The following is a 22,459-nucleotide window of genomic DNA, read 5'->3' as shown; positions in this document are numbered from 1 at the left end:
AAAGATTAAGAAAGAGCATATTGGCGGTTTTATCTTTACAATTCCAGCCATTCTAGCAGCTTTAGGAGCAGTTGGCTCATTAGCAGGTGGGGCAGCAGCGATTACTAAAACTGTACTTGATGCTAAGAAAAATAAACAAGAACTTGAAGAACAAAAAAGACACAATATGGCCATGGAAGAAAAGCAGGGAGCAGGTAAACCAAAGAAGTCAAAAAACTAAAACCATTGACCAACTTCGATATAGAGAGGTTGGCTAAAGAATTAAAGATAAAACGATTTAGAGGTGTATTTATGAGTGATGAACTTCCACAAAAACCCTATGTACATGAGTGTGGCGTAGTTAACCTTGATAAATCAGAAAACATTGGTACTCATTGGATATGCTATTGGAAAGATAACAACATAAAGTACGTGTTCGATTCTTATGGTGGTGTTCCTCCTAAACAACTGGTAAATTATCTTGGTACCGAAAACTTATTTTACAATGACGAACGAATACAAGACTTTAACTCAGTTATATGTGGTCATCTTTGTGTTAAGGTTTTAAATCTTCTAAATCAAGGGTATTCTTTTAGTAACGTTATGTATATGATTAAAAATGATTAAGTGCTTTTATGGTTTGTATCCATAAAAGTTTTATCCATCTCTTAAACTCTTTGGCTTTGGGCTTCTTTGATGATAGCACTAAGGAATACAGACCAGACTCGTTGATGAAGATTGTATGAGGCTGTGAATTAACAGGGGGTGTTTCCTGTACAACCCCCTTTATATGTGACAGTTGTGTTTTATCATCTTCGTCTACATAATCTTGAATAGCATCTCTTGGTCGTGAATACTCTAAAATTGTGGCGACGTCTTTACGAGATAAGGATATCTATAAAAGTTTTGCTTTAAGATAAATATGGAAGCTATACACAATAGGTTTTTAGATTATTTTGAGAAGTATGAGGATGAACTAGATGCACTAGATAGATATAATTTTTATCAGTATTTTCAGGATGTTAGCGAGATAGACTTAAAAGATAAAGACAACGTATATAATGTTATCGATTTATGGAAAAGGTTAATACCAAAAGTTTTGTACACGGAAGAAGAGTTGGAAAAGTTACGTCCAATAATTACCTTAAAGGACTTGTTGTCGAATTATAGCTCTAGACCATTACAATGCAGTTATTGTGGTAGTAAGTCATTAACAAAAGGTATGAGTAGTTACATTTGTGACGATTGTTCTGTAGAGAGTGGTTGGGTTTACAGTACTTGTGAAGAAACGAAAGCTGCTTGTGCGAGAAAACCCTGGTACGATACTATAAAAAGATTTAAGTTACAGTTATCTCGTTTGCAAGCTTTACAGGATAGAATTGTCCCCGAAGAGGTACTCAAGGTGATAAATGATTAACTTAGAGATATACCAAGAGATTTAATATCAACAAAAGATGTTCTAGAAGTACTAAAGAAAAACAAATACACAAAATATTATGATGATGTCTATTTAATACACTATCACCTTACCGATCAAAAACCATTAAAATTACAACATATGGAGGAGACACTTATAGACGACTTCGAAAACTTACACGAGGTCTTTAGGGAGCTGTATCCGAAAAGAGTATTGTTTATTAACTTGAAATGTGTATTGTACCATCTGTTGAAAAAGCATGATGTTCATGTTGATATTGATTTTAAACGCTCACCTAGACAAATAGAGATGTTAAGGAAATGTTTTGAAAAACTAGGATGGGCATTTTCTGTATAATAAATGAGTATAGATATATTTGGTAATGTTAAAGATAGAAAAGGTGATGTTGATATTAATGAAGAAAAATTAAAATTATTGGAGAACTTAAATGATGTTGTTAGCGTAAGTCAACTTAGATCAATAGAAGCCCAGTTAGAGAACGACAGAAAACGATTTGAAGATGCATTAGAAACGTTACAAGACACATACATACAGAAAGAAGATATTGAAAAGGTTAGGACGGATACTACTAGATTGATTATGCAGAAAGAAACCATGCCTCTACTATATCGATTAAGAGCTAAAAACGTTAAGGAGCCAATCTTTAGAATATTTAATCTCTCTAATGGTTACAAATTTCTCTATAATGGGAAAATAATTCACATGGACTTAAGTTTGGATAAATACTTTCTAGATATATATTTGGGTGATACTTTGATTAAAGAGATACCTTTTGACTTTAAGTAGAACGATATAATTACGATTAAACCAAATAAAAATTCTGCTATGGAAGAAGGACAATTATTGTTTGTTGTAATGTACATAGAAAGAGAGCTTTCCTAAGGACGTTTGCTATATAATAAATATGGATATCTTTGGTAATGTTAAAATGACATCAGAGTTAGATAATACAGTTGTGAGAAAAGATATTGCTATGTTGAAAGAAGAGCTTAACTTCATCAAACGGAGTTATGTTATAGAGCTTCATAGTCGATTGATATCAGAAAATGTTGAAACTCCGTTCTTTTTAATACATAATCTATCTATCACATACAAATTTCTTTATAAAGGTAGGATAATGCATATAGAGTCATCTTACAATACGTATTATATAGATATATATTTAAATGATTCTCTAGTTGAAACTTTTCCATTGCACTTTAATACTAATGACAAATTAGCAGTTAGACCATCTAAAGATTCTGATCTGAAACATGGTAAATTACTATTGCTTCTTATGCCTGTAGAAAGAAAAGACGGAGATAGTGATGATGATGGTGAGAATGTTGAAAGCATAATATTAAACAACGGTAGTTATTGATTTTCTATATAATAAACATGATGTATTGTGTTAAATGTAAGAAATTGACAGATACGAAGAAAGATACTATTAGAATTGAACAAACAAAGAATGGAAGATATCTAAAGAAAGGTATTTGTTCTGTATGTGGTGTTACTAAAACTCAATTCGTTAAAAAGCCTGATTGACTAGAAGAAGGTAAAGGTGTTAGAGAAGACATTATAGAAGAAATTCACAAACCATCTAGAAAAAACTTTGACAGATTGAGTGTAGTTATAAAAGGTATCGATGATCTTTGGCAAGCTGATCTTGTAGAAATGGATAGCGGAGTATTAAAAGGCGTTTCCAAAATCAATAAAGGTTATAAATATTTGCTAACGATTATAGATGTGTTCTCGAAATATGCGTTTGCTGTTCCTGTTAAAGATAAGAGTGGTAAGAATGTTACAGAAGCATTCGAATCCATATTAAGAACGAGAAAGCCTAGTAACTTACAACCAGATCAAGGTAAAGAATTTTACAATAAAGAGTTTAAGAAGTTAATGGAGGAAAATAAGGTTAATCACTACTCAACCTATAGTGGTAAGAAAGCTTCTGTTGTTGAGAGATTTAATCGAACACTTAAGCAGAACATGTGGAAAAGGTTCACGACACAAGGGAACTACAAATGGATAGAGATATTACCAACACTAGTTAAAGAGTATAATCATCAAGTTCATAGAACAATTGGTTTAAAGCCTATTGAAGTTAATAAGAAGAATGAGCGAACAATATTGGAGAAAGTGTATCAAAAAGAATATAAGCGTGTTAAGCCTAAATACAAGTTAGGTGATCATGTTCGTATAAGTAAGTCGAAAGGGTTATTTGAGAAAGGATATACACCTAATTGGTCAACAGAAGTATTTGTTATTAGTGAAGTTATTCCATCTAATCCGCCTACATATAGAATTAAAGATTTAGAAGAAGAGGATGTGCAAGGTAGATTTTACGAACTAGAACTATTAAAGACGAAACATAAAGATGAATACTTGGTAGAAAAGGTGTTGAGAAAGAAAGGTGACAAAGTATATGTTAAATGGCTAGGGTTTGATGATTCGCATAATAGTTGGATAGATAAGAGTAATGTTGTAGTGTAAATATAAATGTTTGTCTTTTATGGTTATTATGCCATAAAAGGTTGGTTTAAATGAGATAGGGGGTAACGAAACGATACCCCCATAACATATATTTCCAGAGCTCGTATTCGAGCTGTAGAAATTATCAAAAAAAGGCGATGGGGACGATTCTACCAACCGCTCTATGTACACAATCAAAGGTGGAGAGAGGCTTGATCACTGGTTAGAAAATAAACAATCAAAAGAGTTATTAGATTACTACAACAAAATTTAAAGTTCCCAGGATTCCGGCCACTTCAAAAAACTCATCTTACACAGTAAAACTAGCTGGTAACGAAATAAACAATCTAAAGAGTCAATTTCTTATATAAAGTGATCGCACCAAATTCGTACGGATGACTTTAAGATTAGTAAGAAGTAAGAAACTACTTGAATATTTTGATAAAAATTAGCTGGCCTACATCCAAGCCAGCAAAACTCAACGTATTATATAGAGCCAAAAAAGGTACAAACAGTGATCAAAGATTTACAATAACAAAATAAGTGGACCGAATTCGGGCTACTTTGAAAATTCATAAGAACTCATAGCATATATTTCCAGGGACCGAATTCGGGCTGATGAAATTATCAAAGAAAACCAGCTTCCCAGTTTTTCCGGGGAGCTGCAAAACCCTATATTTCCAGGGCCGGAATTCCGGCTGTGGAAATTATCAAAAAAACAAAAATAAGCGACTCCTCATATACAAAGGGTCGCTCCCAGACAAAGTTACATACAGACAAATCAAGATCCCGTTTTCCAGGACATTGTCAAGTGTACATCCTCATACAATCTTCATCAATGAGTCTGGGCTACTACAACAAAATTCGAAGTTCCTAGGATTCTAGGAACTTCAAAAACTCATCTTAGACAAGGTTAGATAAATCAAAAGATCTCCTGCGATATTACAACAAGAAATTAGGTGGGCCAGATCTGCACCACCAAAACCTAATTTACATAGTTGAGTCAAAAGGAACAAATAAAAATAAACAATCAAAAGAGCTAATAAGGTATTACGATGAGAAAACCGACTGCTGGAATTCCAGCGGTCGCTCCAAAACAAAGTTACATACAAACAAATATGAGTCCTTGAAACGGGGACCTGCGTTAATCTACAACAACATACAATCTTCATTAACGAGATAAGCTGTCTAGATATAGACCACTTCAAAGAAGCGACGTATGCATGTTTGAAAGGGGTCCAGTACTGGTGGACCCCACGAAAATGAAGCTAAAAATAAAGATTTTCTACATAATAAATATGGGTACTATGGATAGTCCTCTTAGTTTAAATGATATTTGCTATGAACAGATCAAAGATAACTATTGGTATGGTATCTTCGGTGATTTCAAGTTGATTATAGATAAGAGTACAGGATACTTTAACGCTACTAAGTTGTGTCAGAGTGGTGGTAAGAGGTTTGACAACTGGCTGAAAAATAAAGATTCTAAAGAACTATTGGAATGCTACAATGAAAAATTAGCTTCCTATAATTGTAGGAGGCTAAATTTAACGTATTATATAGAACCAAAAGGTACAAACGAGAAAGATTTATTAATTTCCGGAACATATGTATACAAAAGAATTTTCCTAGCTATTGCTTTTTGGACATCACATGACTTTTACGAAAAATGTTCTGTGATCATCGAAGACTATTTCGTTTCTAATTTTAAACAGATTCAAGAAGATCAAGAAGAGTTGCAAAGAAGAGTAGAAGAGATAGAACAACAAATGAACGATTTAAGAATAGAAAACACAAGACTTAGAGGTATAGCAGCTGAACATACAGAAGATCCAGGGAAAGTACACAAACTAGTTATTGTTAAAAGAACCTCACGGCTGGTCAGCTTCAAGACATAGTAGACAAGTACGACACAGACAAACACGATCAGGTTAGGCGTTACGAGTCATACAAATATTGGGTTGGAAGGGTTCAGCAGCGCAACGTCAAAGTGAGACTTCAGTGTCTCAGAGAAAAGTATCCAAGAATGTCAGTGTTATCAGAAACCAAAGATCCAAACTCAGTCAACCTCCTAAACAAAGTCAAAGAAAAACACAGCTGTGTTGTTTCGTATGGTTGTCATGTGGATATTGAAGGAGAAGAAAACGATGATGAGTTTGTTGTTGATTTGTTTTTGAGTATAAGAGACAATTAACAATAAGTTGTGTGTTTAGATATTTGTAAAGGTAACAACTTTTATGGTTTTCTATATAATAAATATGGAAGAACATTTTCATTTATTACATGATAGACTTAAACTAATTCACCATGATCTTAAACTCTTAGCAACACTACTAGAGAAGCAAATACTGTTAAAGGAAAAAGAATTATTAATAACACAGCAAAAAACATCTGATTTGAGTAGTGATGATTAATACAAATATGGTAGCGATGATTATGATGATGATGATGAGTAAGCTTAAAAAAATGAATCAGTTTTAAATGTGTATATGTGACTTTGATGGGTTAATCCCATGAAAGCCGTGTTCTAATACAACGCGTAATATGTAGACAATAGCAGGGGTGTACAATGTTAAGCGTTGTACTAGGACAAATGAAAATGAACTGAAATAACCCGGTGAAGAGTACTAACGAAGATTTTCTATATAATAAATAAGATGAATAATTATAGTAAATTTACCGTAGTAGAGTTAAGGCGACAATGTAAAGAGAGGGGAATCAGAAGATATTCCCGATTAAGAAAAGCAGAACTGATAGACCTTCTTAAACAATTTGACGATGAACAAAGTAGAAGGCAGATTAGAAATATATACCCATTCCAACAAGAAGTATTTGAAGAACCAAGAATCGAAGTTGAATCACAACCAATCGATGTAAAACTGAAAAGCACAGCATTCAAATCAAGATTAGAAACATGGAGATTTACAACAACTTATAAAGAACATGATCCTCTAAAACAATATATCAATCCAACATCAAAAGCTTTAATAAATAGATTGAACATCAGCTTACAAAAACATGGATCGTTAAAGGCTAATCTCCTAATAAGCTGTCAATATAAGAAAGGTAAAGAGATTCAAGACATTTACTTCAACATTAATAACAAAGAGGTATTCCAATCAACCAATCTAAAAGAATTCGTAAGTGATGCTAAACAAATATTACGAGCAAGAATGGATGAGTTCCAAACTAGAGGTTCTGGATGGACTCTTACAAATATAAACTACTTAGAGTTAGCTCTTAATAAATATGCACCATATAAAGGATCATCATATATAGAACTACCAAATGAAATCAAAAGAAAACAAGCTGTTATCAATGTAAAGAACAAAGATGAAAAGTGTTTCTTGTATTCAATTGCCTCTGCATTGCATCCTGTTGAAAAAGACCCACAACGACCGCCAAAGTACAAGCATATCGTTATAGACTTAGAAGAAAAATTAAAAGATATTCATTTTCCTGTAAAACTAAGTGACATCCCAAAAATTGAAAGACGGCTCAATATATCATTTAACGTTTATACATATAGTGATGATGGAAAATATACAGTATACGTTTTATATCATACTAAAAACAAGAAAAACATCCATGTGAATTTATTATATGTAAAAGAACAAAATGAAGACCAAGTTAAAACACACTATTGTTGGATTAAAGATCTAAGTAGATTAGTAAGCAGCCAAATAACTAAATGGAGAGCTCGAAAATACTTATGTGATAGATGCTTGTTATATTTTTACTCACAAAGTGCATTAGATAAACACGAAAGAGATTGTTCCACTCACGAAGCTGTTAAGATAGAAATGCCACCGAAAGATACATACGTTGAATTTAAAAACTATCAATTTACGATGAAGTTGCCATTTGTGATTTATGCTGATTTCGAATGTCTGCTACATAAGGTTATGGGATGTAAACAATGTTATCCGGAAGATGAATCATATACTAAAAAATATCAGCAGCACAAATCATCTGGGTTCTGTTACTATATTGTAAAAAGTGATGGAAGTAAAACAAATCCTGTTGTGTATAGAGGTAAAGATGCAGCTAAGAAGTTCATAAGAATGTTAAAGAAAGAAGCCAAACAAATTTCGAACATATATAAAGAAAACAACGAATTACCATTAACAAAAAGTCAGAGAAAAGAGTTCAACAAATCCGAATCCTGCTCTTACTGTAAAGTAAAATATACACCAGAAAACCATAAAGTTAAACATCACGATCATATAACAGGAGAGTTTGTAGCTGCATTATGTAACAACTGTAACTTAAAAGTTAAAATGCCTAAGTTCGTACCAGTGATTATACATAACTTATCTGGATATGACTCTCACTTGTTTATAAAAGAGCTAGGATGTAATAAAGAACAAATAGAATTAATACCTAATAACGAGCAACGCTACATATCATTCAGTAAAAAAGTTGGAACTATCAAATTAAAATTCGTAGATTCATTTAGATTTATGGCATGTAGTTTAGACAAGTTATCATCAAACCTAACGAGAGAACAAATGGTGCACACACAACACTTCTATCCTGATGAAGAACAATTTAACCTTGTAACAAGAAAAGGTGTTTACCCGTACGATTATGTTAACAATTGGGATAGGTTTAGAGAAAGAAAATTACCACCAAAGGAAGCATTCTACAACAAGCTTAACAACACACATATAAGCGATGAGGATTATAAGCATGCAAAGAAAGTGTGGAAAACATTTAAAATTAAGAATCTCGGACAATACCATGACTTATATCTAAAAACCGATGTGTTGTTATTAGCAGATGTGTTTGAGAACTTTAGAGAAACATTTCTTAAAGCTTATGGTCTCGATCCAGCTTGGTATATGACAGCACCAGGTTTAGCTTGGGATGCAATGGTAAAGATGACAACTATAAAACTAGAGTTATTAACTGATTACGGTATGGTATTAATGATAGAGAAAGGTATAAGAGGTGGGATTAGTCAATGCTCAAAAAGATATGTGAAAGCAAACAATAAGTATATGGAAGATTACGATAACAATAAAGAAGATTCTTACTTAATGTACTTGGATGCTAATAACTTGTATGGGTGGGCAATGAATCAATACTTACCATTTAAGGGATTTAGATGGTTAAGTGAAGACGAGATAAAAGAAACATATTTCACAAATATACCTGATGATTCTAGTACTGGTTATATATTAGAAGTTGATCTTGAATATCCTAAAGAATTACATGACTATCACAAAGACCACCCATTAGCTCCTCAAAACATGTGTCCACCTGGTTCAAAACAATCAAAACTCTTAATAACCCTATATGACAAAGAAAAATATGTAATTCACTATCGAAACCTAAAACAATGTCTTTCACTTGGATTAAAACTTAACAAGATACACCGAGTAATAGAGTTCGAACAATCAGATTGGTTAAAGAAATATATTGATTTAAACACACAGATGAGAACTAGAGCAACAAATGACTTTGAAAAAGACTTTTATAAGCTCATGAACAATTCAGTTTTTGGAAAGACTATGGAAAATACTAGAAAGAGATGTAAACCTATAAAAATAGAATGTGATCCAACAAGAGTAGAAAAACTAATTGCTAAACCAAATCTTAAAGATAGAATTATTTATACTGAGAATCTATGTGCGATCATAATGAATAAAACAATATTAACTTTCAATAAACCAATATATGTTGGAATGAGTATCTTAGATCTATCGAAATATTTAATGTACGACTTCCATTACAATGTGATGAAACCAAAATACCAAGACAAAATAGAAGTATGTTATACAGATACTGATAGCTATATATACCATATTCAAACAGAAGATGTGTACGAGGACATGAAAAACTACATTGATTACTTCAATACCAGTGACTACCCTAAAGATAACAAATATAAGATACCGCAAATCAATAAGAAAATACTTGGCAAGATGAAGGATGAGATAAAAGGTACAATCATAGAAGAGTTTGTAGGTTTAAGAAGTAAGATGTACAGTATAAAAGCACCTCAAATAGAATAACAGATAAAGACTTTAAAGGTAAGTTCGATAAAGAAAAGTGTTGTAAGAAGGCTAAAGGTGTTAAGAAGAGTGTTGTGTATAAAGAACTTTCATTTAACGAATATAAGGACTGTTTGATTAGCCAAAAAGAATATTATAAAAAGGTGAATTTGATTAGAAGTTATAAGCACGATTTATACAGTATAGAAGTAAATAAGCTAGCTTTAAGTTGTGTAGATGATAAGAGATGTGTTTTAAAGAATGGGATAGATACTCTACCATGGGGACACTATAAAATAGAAGAGAAATAGTTTTAGATTGTAAGTTTTTAGATGTAAGTTTTAGATGTAAGTTTTTATGATTTTAAAATGTCATAAAAGCGTATGCGCAGTGCAATTACCCAATCTACTTTGTGCTATCCTTCTGTGTTAAAGTGTAATGGTCAGTGGCGGGTTTGTAATTTTTGGTAGTCAGGGTTGGAGTGGGAAAGTGCGCTCGTAGTTAGGTAACCAATCTACTGATAATAATGCACATAGAGCCATCAAACAGACGATTGAACTATCAAATCGTATGTGTAGACGTCAATAAAAATAGTAGCGACATCAGTGGCGTATCGTGAATATCTACAACGGGGGTCAACTGCAAAATTTGACATGGAAGCAATGGTTCGTTGTGCCTCCATCGAAACAAGCTCACAATAGGAGAAACGTCGAGAGGAAACACGTTGGTATATTTCTTCCTTTGTGGAAGCAACATTATCGCATTGCGAGGTCAAATTCTGATGCGAGGGTTTCTGCATTCGGAACCAAAGGGAAGAGTAAGTGGTGGTCTGAAACGACCGGGAAGTACAATTGTACATGCGCGGAGTCACACCGTGTAAGTAGTGACAACAATGACGCTAACAAGAGACCACGACGGGGGGAGGGTACATACTGTAACAGTAAGGAGAGGTACATTTGGTGCTATTGAGTGAAACTGTAAATAGGTAACCAATGAGATTCGAAATATTTGAAGAGAGTGGTTTCCGTATGGCTGCGACAGAAGCGCCGTGGATGGAGAGAACTACGATGAGGGACAATGTACGATGCTATAACAAAATGTAAGAAGAAACTATTGGTTGCAATGAAGAAAGACGAACCGAAATGAAGTAGCCAAAGCATGGAACAAAACATGGGACAGAAAGCTGAGGCGTTACAATCAGGCCATTGAAGAAAGATGAGTAAAGAGCTAAATAATTAGCTTACTTTTGCGGAGTGTAGTCGACGCCTCCTGGCTTTCACAAATGTTCAAAATGATGTTCCCGAACAGCAATACAGCGATTTATTCGCTGTATGAAATTGTGAGCAACAGCTTCCAACTCGGTCACGTGGATGGTCCGGAATATTGTTGTACTGCAGTCTTGCATGTTGCGAATTGTAGTTGGTCGGTTAACATACGCAAGATCCTTAATTCGAACCCAGAAAAAATAGTCCATACAAGTAAGGTCGGCTGACCGTGGAGGAAACTGTGAATTGGAACCTCTGCAGATCCAGCGTTGCGAAAATATAACATTTAGCTCTTCCCTACACATGGCAGCATTATGGCCGGACAGCCATCTAATTGAAACCACACCGTCTGACGTATATGGAGCGGTACGTTTCCGAATAGCAGCTGTAGATGGTGTCACAAGAAATCACGAAACATTTCACATGGAAATGACCAGCCAAAAACCATGGAGTGCCACTCCATCATTGTTGCCGATTGACTTCTCTCATCCATTGAGTGTTCTCCGGTGCCCAGTAATGTAAATTGTGGAGACTCACGATGTCATCACTACAGAATGTCACTTCAGAAGTCCATAAAATGAAGTGAATGAAATTCGGATGTTCTCTCACGCGATTGACCACCCAGTGGCAGAACAGAAGCCATAAATTACAGTCCGCATCACTTAGTTCTTGACGCAGAGAGAGGTGGTACGGGTGAAAATGTGATTTTCCAGAATACACAAGACACTAACTTGACTGATACCACGATCTCATGCGATCTGCCGCGAAGATACACAGGACTTATTGCAATAGGGGCAAGTACATCAATGGCAACGTCTTCATTTTGTACGACTCTTCTCCGGACACCATAGCGTCGACGCATGTTGAATGTCTTCCGCAATCATGCTGCTAATCTCCGCAGTAGATTGTGGGAAATAGCTTGTCACTGTCGATAGTGGTCAGCGTATAATCGCGCTGCACCGCTATAATTTTCCCGGCATTCCCCTAAAATCATAAGCATTTGGAATGCCTCCAAATTCGTATACCGCGTGAATGTTATTTACTACCGACACTTCCTACTACAATAACTCAAATAAAAACACAATTAAAGAGGTTTCACAGCTTATGGAAGTTTCGTATTCATCCCATCACGGGATTGTAATGCACATGGGTAGTAGAACTCAATGCATGACACCTTGTCCAGCACACGGACCACTTTAACCCACTGCAGAGGTTAATCACTATCGGACTCTACACGCTTGTGTTACCTGTTTTGGCTACAGCATTGCTCGTTCTGCCCTCCGTCTGACATAGCAGCAATCGCCTGTTCGAGGCCGCATAGACTGTCTTGAGCAAAGTCATGTACGTGTTAGCTACTGGATCTACAGGAGTACCATCACAAAATCACTGGCAACGATAAATGAGTGTGCTGTTCGAAACAACGACAAACATACCCACAACACATTCTCCCGGATTTGGGAGATATTTCATATTGTACGTACGTACACAAGATACATCGCGCGAGGGTCTGGCCTACCTTAGGCTTAGGCCCCGAGTTAATCCTGCAAAGGCGTCGGCGGTTGTTTGCCATGACATGGTTTCCACGTACCCACCCGGCATTCGCCTGGTGTGACTGGGGACACTCTTGCACTATCTGACTTTTATCTAGTAATACAATAATGTTCCTGCCAACGAGGAAGAAATATGCCAACGTGTTTCCTCTCGACGTTTCTCAAATAGTGAGCTTGTTTCAATGGAGGCACAGAGAACCATTGTTTCCATGTCAAATTTTTCAGATGACCCCAGTTAGAGATATTCACGATACGCCATTGATGTCGCTACTATTTTTAATCACGTGTACACATACAATTTGGTAGTTCAATTGTTTGTTTGATGGCTCTATGTGCATTACTATCGGAGATAAAGGTCCTGGTACGGACAGTGAGATACAAGTCTGCAACAACGCCTCTAGTGGCTAAATGGGAAAGGATATGATAGAGTTTGCCCTCTAAAAGTTGAATGACATTTAATGTAGTTTCGAACGATTCCAACAGTTGTAACACTTTCCATTTCAAATTTTGAAGTTGCCCCCGTTGAAGGTATTCACGAGACACCACTGGTCTCGCTACTATTTTTGTTGCATTCTACACATATGATTTGGTAATGCAATTATTTGTTTGAAGGCTGTACGTGCAGTATTGTCTGCGATATAGACCCGGTACGCTTCTATTGAATCACCCTGTATATATATATATATATATATATATATATATATATATATATATATATATATATATATATATATATATATATATATTTGAACTTATTATAATATTTTTGCAGAGAACTGGTGTAAGCCAAACAATAATTGTTACGAACCACCTGAATCAGCTTTTCTATCAACCTTAAAAATAGAAATAGTGATGTATTTTGTTGATTTTCTTGTGTTCACAATAATTTTGTTCCTTATTGAGTTGGATTGTACCGATAAATTCTTGGAATGGATAGATAAATGTTTTTCGAAGGCTAGTTCTGTTTCTTCAGAAGAAATTGGTGCAGACGCTGAGGACATCCGTGATGAAGTACTAAGAGTAGAAAATCAACTTGCAGGTAAGAGATAATAAATATAAATATAATATTTTATTTAAAACTAAAAAAGTGTAATATACTGCATTAAAAAGAAATAATGTATTTAAGATTATTATTTCATCGGAACTTTCACAAAAAGAAGTATAATTATATTACAGGCCATTGCTGCAAGTGAAATCTTCCATGCTCCATGGTCTTACTCTAACCTATTCATCCTCACTTCCGATTTTTCTGTTTTAACACTGTCCATGAGTTAAAGTATCCTTCGCCCTCTTCCTATATACTGTACCTTATATTATGTCATTCATGATACCGTTCCGTATGAGATAATGTCTCGACTAGTTCATCTTTCTCTTTTCTTTAATATTTAATTTGTTCTTTATCCTCACCATACCTTGCAACTATTTCTTTAGTTTACGTTAAACTGAGGTGATTCTGGTAATTCTTCTCCAAACATACGTTTCGAAACCTTATAGTAGCTTTTCATCACATTTGCGTAAGACCCATGTTTCCGCTCCCTGCAGCACAATACACATCAAATGATATTTTGAATTTATCAAGTCTTTCTGGAAGCTTCTACAAAATATACATTTCTTCCTTCTTAAGTATTTTTTTTTTTGCTTTTACTACCTTCTTTTGTGTTCCTTTAGCCAAAACGATTCCGATTATTACTGAATTTTCCCTATACAAATTTACTTGTTCCTCTCCCTTTTTATTCCATTTTCCTAAACATCATTTGTCTACAACGGTATCTAACTCTTTTTCCCCCCACAACTTCATTGAAATATCCCAATAATATGTGAATTACAAATACACATATACATCTCTTCTGCCTATCAAAAATCTCTTCCATGTTCTCTTAATTTTCTCCTGCTTTCTCACGAGTATATAAAGTTGTGGGTGCTTATGTTTATTTTGCAACTAGATTCTTCTTTTTTGCCTGAAACGTTCATATCGTAACTATATTATCACTGAAATCAGTTTTTAATAACTCATGTTTTAAATACTTATCAAGAATTACTCGCACACCTTTTACCTGCCATTTTCATTATGCAAAATATTAAATATACTTTTGTCTTAAGCTCCCCAGTACCATTTCACCCAAATTTACAAACTACTGAAATGTGTCGATGTTTAATGTCTTCTTTAAGATTTCTAACTTGCCTTCTTGTAATTTGATTCGTATATTTCATGTTTCTATCCTAACGCATTTCTCTCGCTTGTTTCCTCTTTTTTTATCTACAATGTCTACCTATCTATATATCTACCACATTGTTTCTCTCTCGTCGTATACTTCTATCGAAGGCATCCTACTTTCGGAAATACGAATGTGATAATATTTTGCCTCCGGAACTCTCTGCTTGGTAAACGAGTGAAGTACATAGAGCGTAGGTATCGATTAATCATATTGTGTTACACTCAAAAGGATACGAAAAAACGACACAATGCATAATACAATTTATATTCAAATTTAGATAAAATGTTAAATACATTTGAAAGGAGTGACGAAGCTATATAATGTACAGTAAATGCTTAAATATCCGAAGCTGTTACTTTTATTATGTATGTGTTTAAACCAAGCGTAACGAAATCTTGTTCTCTGACCAAACATTAATTTGAACCAACATACTGTCAGTTTCCTCTTTCCATGCTAGACTTGTGAAGCATTTTAAGTCATTTATTAAGTCATATTAAGTCATTAAAGCGTGCATTATTAAGTGTCAGCATCAGCTGTACGATAACTTTTCATGGAAAGACTGACGAATGAAGTTTACGCACTGTTGTGAAACAGCGATCCTTAATAGTAGAATGGCAGAACACTGGTATCGTATCTCAGGGAAGAAATCAAAGTGAAAACATCATAAACACGTTTTCAAGAAATCCTATTGCAGAACAGGAAGCAAACTGAGCTTTGAATGATGTCGCAAAACAAATCTGCAAATGCTGCATTCTTTACCTGTGACGAAACTGAGTGATTTCAAATGCAAAATCAAGATTTCTTTAAATTGAAAGTTGATTAGATTACAGTATAATATTGTTTCAAGAGATTGGCTGGTTCGATTGATCTCATCAGAGGAGAATCGCTGTGGTAAGTAACCTTTTCTTAAAATGGTCCCAGGTTCGATTCAAGGTCTTGAAATATGCGTTTATGGTTGTTCTGTGGTAGGGATTCAGGTTTTCACGTAGCGTAGCGGCTGTAACCATTCTAAGAAGCTTGGCGTGCTTTCATGATGATACGAAAAAAAAAGTCCGATTATGGCTGGCCGTTGATCTGAAACAAAAATGCACTAAAACGGATCGTAAGTTAGTACTGTCTGATGAAATAAAGCTTGATTAAACTTCATTTCAAGCAATATCAATGTCTCGGTCTGGCTATGGCTTACCAAACGGTTCATCTCTCAAAACTTAGTCCCAAGTATTTCTTCAAGACAATTAAAATTTTAAAATCAGTAAACTGCTATGGTTAAATATTTTCAAGAAGTTTGTTTGAAAATTTCGAATTATTTCTTTTGTTCGAAACTTTAACTTTCAGTTCGACAATTTTGGTTTGAAATTTTAGGTCCAAAAATTTGATTTGAAAATTTCGTTATAAACATTTTTTTACTTCGAAAACAGGTTGAAACTTTTAATTCGAAAATTTTAGTTTCCACTTTATAGTTCTGACATTTGGATTGAAATGTTTTGGTTCGAAAATTTTGATTCAATTTTTTCGAAAAATTTTAGCTTAAAATTTTTAGTTCAAAAATTTCAGTGCGAAACTGATTGGTTTCAAAAATTTGAATTCGAAAATTTTAGTTTCAACTTTCTAGTTCAAAAATTTGGACTGAAATGTTTTGGTTCGAAAATTTTGATTTCATTTTTCGAAAATATTAAGTTAAAATTAATAGTTCAAAAATTTCAGTGAGAGATTGTGTGGTTTGAAAAAAATTGAATTCGAAAAGTTTTATTTCAATTTTTTTGTTCGAAAATTTTAGTTTCAACTTTCTAGTTCTAAAATTGGTTTGAAATGTTTTGATTCGAAAATTTTAGTTTAGAATTTCTAGTATAAAATATTTCAGTGTGAAATTGTTTGGTTTAAAAATTTGAATTCGAAAAGTTTTATTTCAAGTTTTGGTTCGATGTTTATAATTCGAAAATTTCAGTTTGATTTCTTTTGTTTGAAAATTTGAATTCGAAAATATTTATTTCAACTTTTTTGTTCGAAAAGTTTACTTTGATGTTTTTAATTCGAAAATTTCAGTTTGAATATTTTTGATTTGAAAAATTTGAGTTCGAAAAAATTTAGTTTCAAATTTTCACTTGAACTTTTGTAATAACTGGAAATTAGTGGACTCAAAATTTAATCGAATAGTTAAAAACCGTTTATTTGTTAATCGAATAGTTAAATACCGATAATTTTTAATCGAATAGTTAAAAACCGGATAACGTTTGGCGGTTAACCGTGAAACAATTCCCTCTTTGCACTCACTGAAAAATTTTGGCTAAAATATTTTGAGATGATTTTAAATAAACCGTCAATGTTATTTAAGATATAAATTACACGAACTAACACCAAGACCAAGAAGGTAACTTTAAAGTATCGTGGTTCTCTCTTATCAAAAAGCTTAAGAGGAGTGCATAGGGGTATTATAGTGATCTATATTAGGGTTCTATACTATTATACCAAATGCTTAAATTGGGCGATTTCGAAAATTTAAGGGGTGGGCCAGGGTACCCCATCCCAAATTTTAAAGGGGTGCACAAATGTACCTATGTCTTATGATAGGGCATAGACCCCTATATATAACCATATTACCATATAATGTAATAGGACATCATCCAAGAGAATAAATTAGGCCAAAAGACCGAACACGTGGTTGGGAAATTTCTAAAATTTAAGGGGTGGGCCAAGGTATCATTCCCAAAAATTTCAAGGGATGCACAAATGTACCTATGTCTTATGATAGGGAATAGACCTCTATACATGACCATATAACCATATAAGGTAATAGGTCCTCATCCAAGAGGATAAATTGGATCAAAAAAAACCAAACACGTGGTACATCATATTGCTTATGTTTATATTTTGGCAATTTTGTACCCCTAAAACGGAACGAAGTGAACCACCCAAATTTATCATGATACATATTAGAGTCCAGTAGTATAATACCGAATGCTTAAACTGAAAAAAATCCAAATTTTAAGGGGTGGGCTATGGTACTCCTCCCAAATTTTAAAGGGGTGCACAAATGTACCTATGTCTTATAATAGGAAATGTACATCTGTATACGTCCATATAACTATATAAGGTAATAGGACCTCATCCAAGGTGATAAAATGAGCCAAAATACCAAACACGTGGTTGCAGTAAAATTTGGTAATTTTGTGCCCCTGAAAGGAACGAGGTGGACCACCCAAATTTATAATAATATATATCAGAGCCCTATACTATTATACCAAATGTTTAAATTGGGCAATTTCCAAAATTGAAGGGTGTGGGCCAAAGTACTCCACTCAAATTTTAAAGGGGTGCACAAATATACCCATATCTTATGAAAGATAATGAACCCCTGTATACGCCCATATAACTATATAAGGTAATAGGACCTCATCCAAGAGGATAAATTGGGCCAAAAGACCAAACACGTGGTACAACGTATTGCTTACGTTTATACTTACGTTTATATTTTGGCAATTTTGTACTCCTAAAAGGGAACATGTTTTCCCCTGTTTCGTCCTATCATTTCTCATCACCATCGTTTTCGCTGGGAACGTTAAATTCAACATTTCCTAAACTAACACCAAGAATCAAACTCGGAACGATTGCAAGGTATCCATGTTCACTCCTGAAACGGAACAAAGTGGATCACAAAGTAGTTATCAAATTTAAGGAAATAATTTTAAATACGCCTCCATATAACGTAATAAGGCTCCAAAATCAATAATCATCAAAGGTAACGAGGTCCGATACTCCCCTCCCGCCCCCCAACTCCTGATGTAAATCAAGGTGATCTTATGTGTCTTGAGTGACCCCTGCCCCCTGAGTAAACATAAGCAAAATTTCAATAGGTAATGCAATCCCGAACCAAAACATCTCTAACTCATTCACTATGGTCCATGTGGGTCCCAAAAATGAAATAGGGTCAGCCCAACGTCAAACAAACACATTAGCCCAAAACCAAATACCTCTACTTCATTCGCACCAGTAAGGGACGTGGTGACTCAGTAGTAGAGCGTACACTTCTGCTGTATGGGGTCCTGGTTCAAACCCCGAGAAAATAGTTTTGTGATGGACAACATTATGCTCCATTTTTCTTCCACACTTTCATTCCTTTCTCATCGTCACCGTCTCCTTTAGCATAATCGGCATAAGCGTGAGACGTAAAACTAAAGATTTTCCATTTGCACCAGTGTTATTCCATCTCATCAAAGGGATAACAATCCGAACCGCATGAGCTTCTTCCGGGAATCGAACTCTGGTCTCCCACGTTAAAGGCGCATACGCTAACCGGTTAGCCACAAAGGATCTCCAAAGTTTTCGAGTTTCATATTAATACTAATACTAATTTATACTATTACTGGAGTCTACTAATTCATAACGTAATAGGTCATCAAGAAAGAGATCATACGTTGTTTTGGTAATTTTATACCCATAAAAGGGAACGAAACAAGCCATCATAAGTTCCAAGCTAAAAATCCCAGTTCAGTGACGTCAAACGAACATATTAGCTCGAACCAACTATCTCTAATTCTTTCTTATCAGTAGAGGTGCGGTGGCTCAGTGGTAGAGCGTTTACCTCTGCTGTATGTGGTCCCTGATTTAAAGCACCTCGAAAATAGTTTTGTGGTGGGCAACATTATGCTCCAATTTTCTCCCACACTTTCATTCCTTTCTTATCGTCACCGTCTCCTTTAGCCTAAACTGCATATGCGTGGGACGTAAAATTAAAGATTTCATTTGCACTCGTGTTAGTCCATCTCATCAAAGATATAACAATCTCCAAATTTTATGCCATAAAAGGGAACGAAAGCATTCGTAAACCTGTACTATTTCATAACGTAATGAATCATCAAGATCATATTTTTAGTAATTTTAAAGAATCATCATGACCTCTGATCCAATACTCCCAATTCAATGACGTCATAGCCTGGCCAAGGTACCTCTGATTCATTCGTACCATCCTGCATGGCCCCTGAATAAGCATAAGCAAAATTTAAATAGGTGACGTAATCCCGGGCCAAAGCATCCCTGATTCATTCACTATGGTCCATGGGGACCCAAAATTGGATAATCGAGAGTGCGGTAAAGTGGGGCCAATACTACTTCTATAACACAGTTACTATACCTTGAAAATTATAGATTCTAATTTGCCTTCTAGATTTTTCTCTCCTTCTAATCTGATTATTTGAAAGCTAAAGCTTGAAATTCTAATGGCCAACTTTATTGAAAAAGGAGATGAAGTTATGTTGGTTTAAAATATTTGGTCTAGGAATTAATTCGTGTGGGTGGACAAGAGATGGCGCAACGAACGGAGCGTTCCACAGTTCCGTGTATGCACACATGTGTTGCAAACCCCTGTCATCGCGTATCGTTCGTAGTATAGGGCAGTGGATTAAAGCGTCAACAACACCAGTTTGTAGTTAAGTGAACATGGCGCAATTTGTGCCTGATAAAGTGTTTTTGCGGGGTGTTCTGCTGCATTACTTTAACATGCAGAAAAGTGCGACTGAAAGTCATCGTATTTTGGTGGAAGTGTATGGTGACCATGCTCTAGCTGAGCAAACGTGTCAGAAGTGGTTTGCACGGTTTAGAAGTGGTGATTTCGGCTTGGCAGACCAAGAGCGAGCTGGACAGCCAAAAAATTTCAAGACGAAGAATTGACAGCATTGCTCGAGCAGAATTCGTTTCAAACGCAGGAACAACTTGCAGCAGTATTAGGCGTTGATCAAACAACAGTCTCCAAACGCTTGAAAGCCATGGGAATGATTCAAAAGATGTCACATTGGGTTCCACATGAATTGAAAGACAGAGACGTTGAAAGATGAAAAACCATTTGCGAATTGCTGCTTCAACGACAGAGCAGAAAGGGGTTTCTGCATCGAATTATTACGGGCGATGAGAAGTGGATCCATTACGAGAACCCTAAACGAAAAAAGGCCTGGGTGAAACCAGGTGAACCAGGTCCATCACATCCAAAACGAGACATTCACTGTGCAAAGGTTATGCTGTGCATATGGTGGGATATGAAAGGTGTGGTGTACTATGAGCTGCTGCAACCGGGTGAAACTATGAACGGAGAACGTTATCGACGACAATTAATGCGTTTGAAGCAAGCTCTGGCCAGAACACGACCAGAATGGGAGAACAGACATGATAAACTTATTGTTCAACATGATAACGCTCGCCCACATGTCGCAAAACCGGTCAAAACCTATTTACAAAATGTCGGATGGGAAGTTTTACCCCACCCGCCGTATTCACCAGACGTTGCTCCTTCGGACTACTACTTGTTCGATTGCATGAACAACGATTTGATTGGACAGCGGTTTACTTCTTCAGAAGATATCGAAACATGGGTGTCTGACTGGATCGCTTCCAAGGATGAGGACTTCTTTCGCCACGGAATCCGTATATTGCCTGACAGATGGGCGAAAGTGGTGGCTACCGATGGACAATATTTTTCTTAAGGTATTTATGTATTTTGTGTTTGTACTACAGCTTCAATGTGTGCGTACCAACCGCACGAATTAATTCCTAGACCAAATATAATATCTGTAATTACAACTAAAATAAAACGCGCCCGATTTTAATTGTGACAGATTTTCATTTAAAGTTTGGAGAGCTTTTTCATCTCAGACTTTTGGTAGTATCATTCAGTAGAGATTGTACACTTAAATATATCGTTAATAAAATAATGCATCATTTCAGAAAGAAACACAACTGAGTTAGAAAAAGTTACAACCAAAGATATGGATACGCCTGAAGCTGACAATTTATTGGTTGACAAGTTGTCTAAGAGTTTCTTTAAATTCGTGGCAGTCAAAAGTGTTTCCTTTGGCGTGAAGCCTAGAGAGTGTTTTGGTCTTCTAGGAGCAAATGGAGCTGGTAAAACAACAACATTCAAGATGATCACGGGAGACGTAATACCTACGTCAGGCAATGCTCATATCGACGAATATAGTTTGAAGATAAAGAGGAGAAAGGTAATGAAATTCTTGTATTTTCCTTATACCCTAACTTGTACGTAATGATTAATACGTAATGCATCTTCCTCAAATGAGTATGAAGATTAGTTAGATGACGAAGAAAGTGATTAAGTCCAAAATGGAGTATTTATAGCAAAACATTATCCTATAGAATTACGAACTTCCTCGAAAAAGTTAAGGGGAGTGACCCATTTTAATAACACTATAACACTTATCATCGTTGTGGAAATTATATGTACATGTAAATATAGTTCATTATACAACATAACAAACTCAAATTTTCTTGCTCGTACATTTATTTATTATGATATAAATTTAAGAAAATAATTTTAAATTTCCACTTTTATTATAACTACCCGTGTCAGGATATTTGATACATTTCGTGGTATTATAAAAAAGAAAATAAATCTAATTGGAAACAAAATTCAATTTTGATATATGCCTAGTTTAACCCTTGGATACCCATAACATTTTTTAATTACGTTTTCCCAACAGGAGTACAAGTGTACCCAATCGTTTTTTTCTTTTTTTTTTTTTTGCAATTAGAAAGATCCTTATTTCCGGCATCG

The 22,459-nt window shown here is 35.0% G+C and overlaps 1 protein-coding gene across 1 annotated transcript in view; it reads left to right on the top strand.

Moving 5' to 3' along the window:
* LOC145691551 (phospholipid-transporting ATPase ABCA3-like) overlaps positions 1-22,459 on the top strand; it is a 146,524-nt gene that overhangs the window by 100,524 nt on the left and 23,541 nt on the right. Inside the window, exons 6-7 of the mRNA XM_081766958.1 lie at positions 13,458-13,724; positions 21,613-21,887. Of these exons, the coding sequence (XP_081623084.1) occupies positions 13,458-13,724; positions 21,613-21,887 (542 nt within the window). The remainder of the gene's footprint in view (positions 1-13,457; positions 13,725-21,612; positions 21,888-22,459) is intronic.

This window comes from Thermobia domestica, chromosome 8 (assembly GCF_964235325.1).
Source record: "Thermobia domestica chromosome 8, izTheDome1.hap1.1, whole genome shotgun sequence".
NCBI lineage: Eukaryota > Metazoa > Arthropoda > Insecta > Zygentoma > Lepismatidae > Thermobia > Thermobia domestica.
This window is presented reverse-complemented; position numbering and strand designations above follow the sequence as displayed.